The sequence below is a fragment of the Colletotrichum navitas genome (assembly GCF_030913465.1).
Source record: "Colletotrichum navitas strain CBS 125086 chromosome Unknown LY79scaffold_230, whole genome shotgun sequence".
NCBI lineage: Eukaryota > Fungi > Ascomycota > Sordariomycetes > Glomerellales > Glomerellaceae > Colletotrichum > Colletotrichum navitas.
In genome coordinates, this window is record NW_026850776.1 from 14,942 (window position 1) to 28,914 (window position 13,973).

General features: G+C 34.3%; 3 protein-coding genes across 3 annotated transcripts; 2 read left to right on the forward strand and 1 right to left on the reverse strand.

Moving 5' to 3' along the window:
• Positions 1-7,858: 7,858 nt before the first annotated feature.
• LY79DRAFT_573862 (uncharacterized protein) lies at positions 7,859-9,593 on the forward strand. The gene has a single exon (XM_060559520.1). It carries the CDS (start codon positions 7,978-7,980, stop codon positions 9,322-9,324), a length of 1,347 nt encoding a protein of 448 aa, XP_060406857.1. The 5' UTR covers positions 7,859-7,977; the 3' UTR covers positions 9,325-9,593.
• Positions 9,594-9,720: 127 nt separating this feature from the next.
• LY79DRAFT_654394 (UDP-glucuronosyl/UDP-glucosyltransferase) lies at positions 9,721-11,860 on the reverse strand (the record flags this gene model as incomplete). Its single annotated transcript, XM_060562647.1, has 2 exons — positions 9,721-11,115; positions 11,758-11,860. 2 exons carry the CDS (start codon positions 11,858-11,860, stop codon positions 9,737-9,739), a joined length of 1,482 nt encoding a protein of 493 aa, XP_060406858.1. The 3' UTR covers positions 9,721-9,736.
• LY79DRAFT_530790 (cytochrome P450) lies at positions 11,814-13,708 on the forward strand (the record flags this gene model as incomplete). Its single annotated transcript, XM_060556203.1, has 6 exons — positions 11,814-12,005; positions 12,077-12,113; positions 12,183-12,271; positions 12,356-12,948; positions 13,032-13,401; positions 13,475-13,708. The coding sequence occupies 6 exons, from the start codon at positions 11,814-11,816 to the stop codon at positions 13,706-13,708; spliced, it is 1,515 nt and encodes a 504-aa protein (XP_060406859.1).
• Between the last annotated feature and the right edge of the window lie 265 nt (positions 13,709-13,973).

Sequence of the window (13,973 nt, forward strand, 5' to 3'; positions counted from 1 at the left end):
AGTTACACTAGCTTAATGACTTAGTAGTATATAATATTAATATTAAGTTTAAACTAGGTATATAAAACCCTATAAATAGACTCTTAAGGAGGCTAAACTATATAGTAGATAACAAGAAGTAGCTACTAAGTAGTAAAGTAAAGGTAATATTAGTATAGCTATAGTAAGTAAAAGTAAAATAAGAACCCCTTTAGGTTATAGTAATATTACTAAGGCTATATAAAAGAAGTATATATAGAGGGCTAAGAGATAGTAGAGGTAAATACTTAACCTTAGCCTAACTAGTTAAAAAAAATAAACTAAGGAGTATAATAAAAGCTATACTAGAGTAATAATAAAGTAAAAGGCTAACTACTTAAGCCTATTACTAAAGCTATAAGTTATAAATTATATATTTTATAAAAGAATAAAAATTAATATAACTTTAAAATAGTAGATAGTAAAGTAAAGCTAATAATTACTATATTACTATAACTTTAATAAGGGATACCTTTATAAAAGAAAAGTAGTAGTCTAAGAGGTAAAAGCATAGTAATTAAGCTAGGCCTATAAAGAGAAGAAGTAGTAAAAAAGCCTAGTGTATTAATATAAAAGGTCTCTTCTATAAAAGAACATAAGTCTATATACCTTAAAAAGAGAGAATAAGGAGAAGAATCCTAGAAGACTACTATAATATAGAGTATATAAGATATCTAGGCATTAGCTATATAATATAGCTACTATAAAGAAGCTACTATTAAAATAAACTATAAAAGAATATTAAGAAATATATTAATATATATATAGTATACTAGAAAATAAAGCTATAGTATTACTATCCTTATAGCTATTTTACTTTACTACTAATACTAAAATACTTATATATAGAAATATTAATAGACTTTATTATAAGGCTTTTACTATTAATATTACTATTAAAGAAAAAGCTATATAATATTATCTTTATTATAGTTAATTAATATATAAAATATAGTATTTATATTACTATAAACTTACGCTTTACTATAAGTAGCCTAGCTAACCTACTATTTATAAAGGTATTTATAACTTTTAAAATACCTAAGAGTATTATCTCTAATTAAAGTATACTATTTATAAGTAAGTTTTAGGTATACCTCTACTACCTCTTAGGAATAAAGTAGTATCTAAGTACTATATTTTACCTATAGACTAATAAGTAGACTAAGAGGTAAAACTAGAATATAAAGTACTACTTTTACTACTTCTATATAAAGGACTAAGTAGATTAAGTATAGTAACTTTACTTAGCTTAATTTATATATAATAATATATATTACTTATCTATTAGTATATCTCTAAATAAGGTATTAATAGGCTAAGACTTACCTTTACTTATAGATATCCTAATAGTAAAGGTAGTACTAGCTATAAATATCTTAATAAAAAGAAGGTCTAATAACTTTATACTAAAAGAGCTAATCTAAAGCTTATACTATATAAAGTAAATATATAGTAAATATAAGTATATAATAAAAAAAGGATACTAAAGAGATTTAAAGTTAAAAACTAGGTACTACTATCTAGTAAAACTATAAAGTAAAAGCGCCTAAGTAGTAAACTTATAAATAAGTAGCTAGGCCTTTTTTATATACTTACTATAGTTAGCTCCTATAGCCTAGCTTACTAACTTAATACCTTTACTTACTACTATATATATAATGTTTTTTCTATATCTTTACTAAAGCTATTTAAGAGTAAAGATAATAAAAAGCCTAAGTAGCTATAGCTATATAAGATAAACACTAGGCTACTATATAAGGTAAAAGAAATCCTGAACTATAGGGGACTAAGGTATAATAGGTAGTACCTTATTTAATAAAAAAGATATAGTAGTAAAAAAGACACTTAAGAGCTATAGTATTATATTAAAATAAAGTTACTTATTAATAAGTATAAAAAGTAAAAATATAATATAATAGTAGTATTAAGGGCCTATAGGCTAAATAACTAAGGCCTATAGGCTAAAGTATTTATAACTAAAGAAAATAAAGCTAAAATAAGTAACTAAAGTATATATAAGGTATAGATAATAAGCTAAAAAGACTATCTTAGGATAATATAAGTAAGTAGCTTACTTAGTGCTATTACTACTAGAGGGTATAGTACTACTATTCTCTTTATTATTAGCGTTAGTATTAGCCTTAGCCTTAGCCTTAGTAGTAGTATAGTTAAAGTATAGTTATACTTTTTACTAAAGAATAAAGTAGTACTATATATATATTAGTAATAAGTAGTAAGTAAGTAGCTTATAAGTAGTAAAAAAAAAAGTAATATATATAAGCTACTATAGTAATAATATTCTTAATAGCTATAATAAAGTAGCTAGCCTACTTCTTATTAAAGAAAAAAGTAGTAGTAGTAGTACTAGTAGTACTAAGTATAAGTGTATTTAAAGGTATAGTAGAGGTAACTAGAACAAAAGGTATAAGTAAAAGCGCTAGAGGTATAACAAGGGTAACAAGAGAAGGCACTAAAGGTATACTACTAGTAGTATATACTATTATAAGTATATACACTATATTATTACTAGTATTATAAGATATAGTTTAAAGCTAAAAGAAATTAGTATATATAAACTAGATAAGTAGTAAAAAAGATACTTATAGTAGTAGTATTAAGAGTATTCTTAGTAAATATATCCTAGGTATATATAGCCTAGTTAAGTACTTAGTAATAACCTAAGAGTAAAGTAAAGATCTAAGTAATAAGTAAGTAAAGTATAAGTAGTACTAAGGATATATAAAGAGAAGTTATATAAGGCCTAGGTATAAGTGCCTACTATTAGTATAATAAGTATATTATATACCTTAGCCTAAAAAAAAAAGTAAGTAAAAAATAAGTAGTAATAATAATAAAATATATTACCTTAGTTAAAGTAGTATTTAGTAGCCTTATTAGTATAAAGGTAGTATATATAGAGTATATAAGGTATATTATATACTTTACTATACTTATAATATATAAAGCCTTTTTTCTTAGAAGGCTTCTATATAGAGTTAGTAATAAATAAAAGTAGTAAGTAAATAGTATAAAGTATACTTTTATACTACCCTTAGGGGTAGTAAAGCTAGTCTTTAAGAGACCCTTAGGGGGGCCCTTAGGAAGCTTAGGAGGACCCTTAGGAGGCACTATCTATAAAACTAAATATTAATACCTAAGTAGTAAATAAGTAAGTAAAATAAGCATATAGTAGTAGTTAAGTAAAGAGGGAAGTAAGTAAGTATTTAAAATTTCTATATAAATATTAGCATAGGATTATAAAATAAGTATAAAAAGTACTATAGGTATATAGCGCTTATAAAAAAAATAAGGTAAAGAGAAGTATAAAATACACTTCTACCTAGATATAATAATAATAAGTTAGTAAGGCTAATAAGTATAGTAAAAGTATAAAGAAAATAATAAAATTATAATAATAAAAGAAAAAGAATCTATATAGTTAATTTAGGTTAAAGAAAAAAAGAAAAAGAAAAAAAAAGAAAATAGCTATAAAGAGTTATTTATATAGGCCTAGGGAGGCCTAATTTAAAGGGAAAAAAACTAGAAAAAAAAGAAGAAGCCTTTTACGTCTACCTAGTTTTATATAACAGTAATAACACATAAGACTAAGTAAAGAAGTTATAGTAATACTATAGAAAAAGAAAATTATATAAAGAGGATATATAGTAATATAGTAGTATATAAGGGGCCACAGAAGCTTATAGTATAGTAGAGTAGTAAAGGAAATAGCACTAAAGCTAGCCTACTCTAAAGAGGCTTCTAGGACAAAAGCCTAGAGAAGAAAAGCACTATATTAAGGATAAATAGGCTAAATAAGCTAAGTGTAGGTTAAGTATTATATAACACTAAATAAGTAAGGTATATAGTGTAAGTGTATAGGGTACACAAGAGGATTATATACTTAGAGGGCACACAGAAGTAAAGTAAGTATATATACACTAGGAATACTTAGGAAAAAAAAGAAAGAAGAAAAGAAAGAGTAGCTTTTAGCTTTAGTAATACTATATACTTACCTTTATACTTATAGTGTGTTTACTTATTACCTTAGTTACTTATTACTATTTAATAATAATATATACTATATACTTAATATAATAAACTATACTTTTTTACTATTATTAGTATTAATTTTATAGTATTTATTTATTATTTTAGTAATTCTATATAGTTAATAATAGTATATATTTAATAAACTACTTTTATATAAAGTATAAAACTGTTTTCTCTATATACTAGTTAACTAGTAGTAATTATTAAGAGAATACACTAGTTCTATACTATATAAATAATAACCTATCTAAGTATAATATTTATATATTTAATATAATTAGTAAAACAACTATATATTTTTATAATAAAATATAAATATAAATATATATATTTATGTTTTTCTAGAAATATAAATATATATATTAGTATTTTTATATTTTATATTTTTAAATTCACTAGTAATAAGGTTATATTACCCCTAAAGGTCTTTAAATCTATAGGATTAGCTAATATTAGGGTAACTAGTAACTAAAAATAATAATAATAAAGAGTTACTAACTAGTAGTAGTAGCTCTTTATAATTAGTTACTTATACCTCTTAATATATATAGCTAATATAAAAAAAGTAAATAAGTTAGGTTTTATATAATAGAATACCTTATAAAGCTATAGTAAGTAAATAATATAGATAAGACTAAGTTTAAAATAATTAAGTAGCAAGAAAGATAAAAAGAAGATACTTAATATAGACTTAGTAAAATTTAGTTATAGTAATATAAATCTTTTAGACTAGGAAAAATATATATTAAGGGTACTTATATAAAAGAATATCTATATATTAATATAAGAGTACCTCTTTATTAATTCTTATTTTAAAATATACTTTTCATTAAAGAATTAGATTTAATTTATAGATATACTTATTATAGTATTTTTAAGTACTTATCTTACTTATAGGTCTTAAAGACTCTAGGTTTATAAGCTACTAACTTTAAATATATTTCTTAGATTTAAAAAAACATTAAAATAAAAAGTATTTATATATTTATTAAAAAAATATAGAATATAAAATATAGATAGTATATATTTAATAAAAGAGTTAGTTTTTAAGTAACTCTAATCTTACTAAATCTATTTATATTTAATTATAGTAGAATTTATATTTAGTACTATAGTAACTTTACTATATTTATAGTATATCTTTAAGCTTCATAACTATAGTATACTCTCTTAAGCCCTTAATAAAAATATACTTTAAATATCTTTTCTCTTAATATACTATTATCTTTATACTACTTACTAAGATCTATAAACTAATATTAATTAATAGCCTTAAAGTTACTTAATTTACTTGTCTTTTTAACTTTTAACTAGAAGATTAAAAAAAAGAATCTAAGTAAAAAAAACATATAATTATATAAACTATAGTAGTCTAAGGATATATAAATCTTCTTAAGTAATATACTAAAGTTAAAGGCTAATTAAATATTATTAAGTATATATAATTATAATAAGTTAATTAATATAGTAATCTACTTAATAAAGTAGCTTATAGTTTTAGAACTACTTCTTAAGTGTCTTTAATAATACTAGATAAATAAGAGAGATAAGTATATTATAACACTAGATTAGAATAAGATAAAGTAAATAAAGAGAAAAAAGAGAGTACTAGGCTAAAAAAAAAAGTAGTAAAAAGTAAACGTAGACTAATAAATACTTAATTAGGTTTAGGTTTTCTATTTTATATATTTTCTTCTCTTAAGGGCTATAAGAAAGAAACTAAAGGATAATTAAAATAAAGTAAAGTAATTTAGAGATTAATCTAAGCTAATTAGAGATATAAAGATATATAAAAAAGAAAAGTAGTTATTTTAATTATAAGAAAAGCCTATATAAAGAACACTAATTATATAAATAAAATATTAATAAAATCTTTTTTTTAAATTTACTTTTTAGCTTAATTAGATTATAAACCTTTCTTTTATAAGCTAATTAAGTATAATAATATAAAATAATTAAGAGTTTTACTTCTTAGATTATATCTAGAATTTACTTAATTAGATACCTTCTTTTTATAATTAGAATATCTAGCGTCCTTAATCTAAAGGATTTAATAGTTTAATTAAGGTAAGCCTTTAAGTTTTTAACTAATTAAAGAAGTATCTTGTGTTACCTTAGGGGTTATTAGTGTTTCTCCTTAGATTACTATACTATATAGGTCTCTCTTACTCTATAACCTTCTAATACTATACTACTAGTATTTCTATATAATATTAATAGTTCTATAGCTATAAGAAGGCGCTTAAAGGCTATATAGATAAGGTTACCTTAGTAACCTTTTTACCCTATAAGTAGTATATTGTCTCTGTATTAAGTAACAAGACTATTAAGGTCTAGATTATATAGACAGGGAATTATAAGAAGACGCTTAAGGGCTATATAGAATAGGCTAACTTGGTGGCCTTCTTGCCTAATAGGTAGCGCGTTGTCTTAGCGTTATAGGACAAGACTGTAAAGCTCTAGAACATAAAGTCAGGGAAATATAATATGACTTATAATGTTAGCTATATAAAATTAGTGTCTTTTAACTTAACTAGTACGCGTATTTGTACTAATAATTATATAATTTATCTTGACGACACTCTTCTCCTAAGTCTAGACACGCCTACTTGCTCAGCGAGTCCTGTTAACACGCTAGACTATAGCCTTAGCCTAGACAGTAATTAGATCTAGAAATAATTATAGCCGGTCTTCTGGCTCCTGTCTGAGTACCAGCCGCACTGCTCTACTGTGGCAGCCGTCAATGGCAGCACCACCTTTACTGTTAGCTGCTTGTCTAGTAGTGTCTATATTTATTACTTTTCAGTAAAATATGAAGCACTTGCCTAAGCTTTTCTTCTTCTGCTCTTTATTTTCCGCCGTTATCTACTACGACCCAATCTCTAGACAACTGGATAGTGCTATTTATGTTCTAAGAGGACAGAGCATCCCAAACGTAAACCAACTTGTAAGCTGTTGTACTCAAGAAAAAGGTGCTGCTCAATCTGACACAATTACGGTGTAGTTGCGAAAGCTTTCAAACGGCATACAACCCCGTGTCCTGCACTGACATGACCGAGCTACTCCAAGTAGACGGCAGAGAAGCACCCCTGTGCAGAACGGAATTTCGGTGGAGACAATCAACAAAGATGACAGAAGGGAAAAAACAACCGATGCCACTGTCTTTAAGGCTGCCGTCACTCTTTGCCGTACCCAAGAAAAGCCATACCACGTAGCCAACTCAGTGACTGCTGGTAAAAAGAGGCCATCAACCTCCCATAGTAGGGCCAACTGTTTAGTTGCAGAAGGGCAGCACAGCGCGCAGTTTACTGAAGTGCCGCAGCGGATGGCCGTGGACACTATAAGTAGAGTTTTTACTATTTATATAGATTATATAGTAGAGGTTATAAATACATATCAAGACTAGAGGTCAAGGTTAGGAATATAACCTAGTCAGGATTAATATATTAGTAGCTAGGGATAAGATAGCTAGAGGGCAGCAGGGTATCCTCGCTATTTAATAAGGTGCCTCTATTAACTTTTCCACGCGACTTCGCTATTATATACTGTTAAAATTTGCCCTATTTAACATTTATACTTGTACTATGTACAGATACTTATCTCTATACTACTATATTATGTAAACCGCTTAGTGTTGTGTTACACTGGAACTGCGCTACCTGGTTAATCTCCTCATTAGACAGACTTATCCACGGACAGCGCGGATGCCGAAACCCCGACTGCGTGACAAACCCTGTCAAAACTTTATAAACCCGCCTACTGGAATACGTAATCCCCACATGAATAAGTCGTCAACGGAGTATATAGCTAGCAATGTGCACTCTGTTCCTCATTCCATGCTGTATAGCGTGGTCAATGCTATGACTTGTTATCAACCTTCATATCTTTCCACTTCATTTCCCCGTTATGGCCAGCACTACCGAGCGCCCTCGAGATGAGCGTTCTCCCCTTTATCAACGAGCGTTTCCGAACACAAACTGGAACGTTTCCAGAGATGAATTGATCCTTCTACCAACGATGGCCGAGAGGATTGCTTACCTTACCACGAAATTTCCTGGAATCATCAGAATTGCTTGCTTGTCCTCAAGCGATCCTATCCAAGCCCATGTTGAAAGGGTTAGGAAAGCTTTCACCAAGATCATTCGTCATCCTGATCATGCCAACAAGACAGGCGCAGACTTAGGTCTAACTACTGTCCCGCCTACGCTACTAGACGGACTCTTAACTCGATACGCCGTCACAAGTAGCGCTATCAAGCTAGGGGAACTTGCGGACATTGATAACAGTATCCCCAAGGTCTACGCTGGAGCTACTATCTACTTCATGGTTATGATGATGCCCTCCCGTGATGGCGAAGTTTCCGCCATGCATACAGAGAGCGTCATTGTACCTGATGATGATCGCGACGAGACATATATAACCTGTACCTCCATTTCCTATGCTGGTCCATTCTTCCTGAAAGAACGCCAAGCTATAATGGGCGAGCTTCACGTTAGCCAGATCGATACTGCTGCGTCTGAGGGAACTCTCAACAGTCTTCTTGTCGGCGAAGACGTTGGGATATGGGGTACCGATATAATGACTTCATTCCTTGGAAAGGAGCACACTTATTTAACCTCTCCTGAACTACTCTCTCAGTGCCGGACGCCGGGATTAGAGAAGCTCTCTAACGATGCTGCATGCCTGGCCCTGTTTCAATTACGCTTGGCCTATTCAATCAGGCTGACTCAGGAGGAGCACAGCTCTCTCAGACGGCTCCAGGAGATAAACCGTCTTTCGACCAATCGAGGGCATATGTTGGTGCTTGGAAGGGGAACGTCAGAGAATTCGTGCCTTGCGAACTGCTTTTACGACGTTGCTTGTGTCAAGGACGGATTCTTCCCAGCTAACCAGGTGTTTACCAACTCACCAGAGTCCTTGTTTGTCAAGCTAAATGAGCGCGCCGACGTGGTCTATGCTGCGAAGGAGCCTGGCAGTCATCTCAGAATTCATAGCTTTCTCAACGAACAGGACCGAGGCAAGCACTACGACGTTGTATCAAAGTCGGCAGGTGAAGAGATGATCAAAGACGTATTTCGCAGTAAATCCATTTTCAATATTTACAAAGGCGGGTCAACGACCAGTTGGGGTAATAAATACACGACGCACGGCGATGAATTGCCTGAAGAGGTTGAGCGCTTTTTTGCTCTTGTTATGGATATTTTCGCGAGCTACGTCGAGAACTGGGCGGATTCATTGCCGTCAAAGGATTAGTTATTGGGTCACGGGTCGTATTGTTCCTGGATCTGAGTGGCTATGTATTCGGCAGCTGGTATTTGTACGGTTGATGTTACTTTTGAAGGATATACGTGTACAATGACTCATTTTTACCTATAATAGTGCGTTCACCTGTTTTGTCGAGGTGCTCTAGGTATATTAGAGCACCTACAGGTCTCGATTACTCGGCTAGTAGTAAGTGCTAATGAAAAGACTAGTAAAATAGAGGATACTCTTTCGATGTATATTTCAGGTCTTTTGTATACCATTCATATTAATAATACTTTTCCTTTGATTGGAGTGAGATTCTGTACCTAAACGTATATATAGATGAGGAGGATAGGATTTGAGACAGATGCGCTACTTGCTATAATCTAGATACATCTAACTACAGGATACCATCCATGCCTTATTTTCCCTTCTTTTTATCTGTAAAACGCCAAATGTAAGATTCTATAGTTTCCAAACTGTTCATTTCCACATTCTCTTTCCGTATCGCTACCACCTGTCTCTTATATTTATGATTCGTGAGGACCTCTTCAACACCCCTTGCAACCTGTTGTGGTGTCGGTGATCCTGTCCTTAGGTTAAACCCTACACCAGCCCACTCACCACGCATAGACACATCGGCTTTATCCTCAGTATCTCCACACAGCACCATCGGGACGCCGTGCATGATGCCTTGCGTAAATCCGCCGTACCCAGCATTTATCACCCACACATCAAGGTGCGGGAGTAGTGCTTCGTAAGGCATAAAATCGAGTACCCTCGCATTGGAGGGCACTTGGAAACCCTCCGACAGAGATGCTCCTTTCACGCCCAGGAGTGCGACGACAATTATGTCATCACGGTCGGCTAGCCCCTGAATTGTGGGTATAATAAGATGATTGTAGTCGACCGCAATTGTGCCTTGCGCTACACCGATAATCTTTTTACGCTGCAAGTGAAGAGGGTTGGTAATGCTGCTCCACCATGCAGGATATCTGTAGGAAGGATCCAGGGATTTGCGCGGCAGGCAACCGATAAATTTGACGTGATCCGGTAGATCTGATCTGGGGTACTCAAGACTTGGCGAGCAGGCCTGTAGTGTAACGTCCGGGCAAGATGTGATAGATATAAAGGCGTCGATAGTAGGATCAACAGTGACGCCAAGGCACTCCATGACTCGGTTGTACTCGTTACAAAAAGCTGCAAAAGGACCCTGAGGGCTGCAACAGAGCTGATGTAAAAGCTTGTTTCGGGAGCGGCCGGATTCAGATGAGTCAGGTGGCAGACCAAAGCCGAAGGGTCCAATATCGATACTAGGAACCGGTAGCGGAACGACGTTGACGTGGATGATAGTTGGTCTCACTGTGAACCCTGTGGGCAACCGCGCGCCCAAAGCAAGGGCATTAGCAGCGATGAAGACTAAGTCTTGGATGATGATGATTTGTTGACTTGGACGTTCCTGACGCAAGGCTTCCAGGGTCTCTACCACAGTCTTGTAGTAAAGCGGAGTCCGTTTCATCACCACATGGGTGAGGCCCCAAACCATAGACTGGAAGCCGTTTGTCAGCTCCTTGCGTTCCTCCAGCGACTCTGGAGACGGCATGAAAAAAGGAAGAGCGACATGTCCCGCGCCTGAGCTAATGACTTGCTGCTCATGCTTCTTGTCTGTGATAATTGTCGCTTCGAAACCTCGCTGGACCATGTGCGTCGCAATTTGCAATATCGGGTAAAAATGACCGGAAGCCGCGGTTGAGCAAAAGACCAGATACGGTCGGTTCGCCGACGTGTCGTCTTCTCTGGCTCTGTTCAAAATGCTATCAGAGCTAGCACTGCTAGCTGTAAAGGCTTTTGTCTCTACCATGACGGTGATTTACAAGATGGGATAGATAAAGAGATGTGTTTAGAAAGATGTGGGGGTCTGAAATAGCGTGAGGGAGTATTGTGAGTTAAGGGTTTCATACAATTTAAGCTGTAAACTTGGAATAACACCCTTATTTATGTATTTCTCTTCCCACAAGCATTCATAAGATTTCCTATGTATCCGTATTACGATGAAATACTGTCTACTCTAGAAAGTTTTAGCCATCAACCTACTTAATCCTGAGTGGTAGAGGCCCACTTCCAAGGGTCAAACGTATATTGGGACGGCTTTCGGGCCTTAGTATAGACCGTCTTCCGTACCATAACTACCGCCAGTAATCAAACCTTAATGACGCTTACGCGTTAGTTTATACATCTACTATTGCATTATATTTGCTAGGGACAGACGTACAATGCCGGAGTTCCCGACGAGATCCACAATCCCCAATACGAGGATGAAACTGCACCTAGCAGTTTAGAATATCCCCTTAACTTTACCCTCCGTTTTGACTTCACTATAAACTATAAATACACTTCACAGACCCTTCCTCATCAAAGACTTTTCAACTGATGGCTACATACCGTTGGCATCTTGATTTAGTCCTAGTGTGTGAGACTTCGTTGTATAATCTTTCACAATGGACTTTTTACTTAACCTGTATTGTGTCGCCACTGTTATTGTCATTGCGACTTTATTTAGACGACTTTTTATAAAGCCTAGTCTATACGCAAAATACCCTTTGTGGGGCGAACATCTCGAAGGGTTTGAAAAGAGAAGGACCTACTATGTCCGGCATGCCGCTGAGGTATACTACGATGCCTACAAGAAGGTACGGTTGTTTTGAATTGCGTCTAAGCCATATGAAACATTAACGCTAATGCAAACTTACTATGAATTCAGTTTAAGGACCAAATTTGCAGAATCACTACTCATGATGGTAAATAACGTAACTGGCTAGGTATCTAGAGTTAAAACAGAATACTGACCTATATATGATGACACATAGGCGATGTTCTAGTATTGCCAATCAGATACGCTGATGAACTGCTTAAGATGCCAGATGAAACAGTTAATAGCTCGATTCTACTAGAATCAGTAGGCAATCCGCTCACTAAACTTCACCTTTTTGCTTAGAATTATGTCACGCTAACAAATGGTGGCATATTTATTATTAACTAGAGACTGGAGTCTAAAATCCTTGGCGTCAGCCCTGAAAACCCATATATGGTTCACGTTCTAAGGTTAGATTTGAACCGTCAAATTCCACATCTTAACGCCAAAATGGCAGATGCAGCTCGTCACGCGATGCTAGAGATTTTAGGCAATAACGAGGACTGGAAAGAGTTGAATGTCTATCAAGCGTGTTTGGGGATTGTTAGCATCGTGTCAAGCCCTGTTTTTGTCGGGTCTGAACTCTGTCACAGCCCAGAATGGCTCGACATTAGCCGACGTTTCGTCGCCGATCTATTCCATGCGGCTACCGCCCTGAAGGTCTATCCTCAGTTCCTCCGCCCTATCGCCAAGTACTGGTGCCCAGAAGTCTCCGCCGTACAGGAACACATGCGCAAGGCCCACGACCTTCTGAAGCCAATTATTGAGCAGCGTCGAGCCTTGCGTGACAAGGATACAGAAAGCGAACAAAACGATTTGCTCCGCTGGCTAGTCAACAAGGCGCAGAAGTGGGGTAGAGACGATGCCGAGTTTCTAGTGCACAGTCAGCTACAAGTTACAATGGCCTCACTTAACAATACTACCGCAGCTGTAGTACATATGTCAGTCATTTGTTGCCAACTATGCCCCGGCGTTCTCAACTTAGCCATGTTTCAGAGGTTCAGAGCTGACTGCCCGACAACAGCCTCTACGACATCACTGGCCACTGCCCTCAAATCATTCCGGAACTGCGGGCTGAAATCCAGAGCGCGCTAGACGATCATGATGGGGCTTGGTCAACTTCGGCCTTATTCAACATGAAGCTGTTAGACTCGGTGATGAAGGAATCCCTGCGCTTGAACCCCAACCTTATGATTACACCACGAACTCTACTTAAACCCGTAGAGTTCTCCGACGGCACTAAGCTTGCAGCCGGCCTCAATGTGTGCGTGGCCGGGTACGCCGCTTTACAAGACGGAGAGTTTTACGAGAATCCATCCACGTTTGATCCCTACCGCTTCCTCAAGCTACGCAGCGGGGAGGTTGAGGATCGCCTCCATTACTCTAGTCCTGAGGTAAGAGGTGCCTTTCAACAGACTAATACGTCTAGCGTAATCTAAGAGGTTGGCTAAACAAAGGAAATCCTAGCAATACCAATACGTATCAGTTACGAAAGAGAATATGGTCTTTGGATATGGCCGGCACGCGTGCCCGGGCAGATTCTTTGCCAACAATGCCGTCAAGATGATATGTGGTCAGATCCTAGAGCAATACGATATTAAATTGCCGCACGGTGTTACAGATCGCTACCCAAACCGACATACAGGCCACTTTATTAACCCTGATACAACTAAGACTCTCCTATTCAAGCAAAGGAAATAAACATATGATTTATATATTATTTAGCATAGTAGAAACCTGCTTCTCTAAGACAAACCCTACCTAAGTATTTTATGTTAGAACGTGTCTAAACGTTTTAAGATATAGCTGTTTATATACTACTAACGTATATGCATAGTAAGTAGCGCATTATAGTAAGTAGCGTATATCTACCTACCTTTCCATCTTTTTAATAACTTAATTCAACTAGATTATACAAAATTAATTAAAAATATATATTACCTTATTCTTTATTAGTATCCTAAAC

Excerpts from the sequence above, each read along its gene's own strand:
- LY79DRAFT_573862 (XM_060559520.1), top strand. The coding sequence starts at position 7,978 with ATGGCCAGCACTACCGAGCGCCCTCGAGATGAGCGTTCTCCCCTTTAT.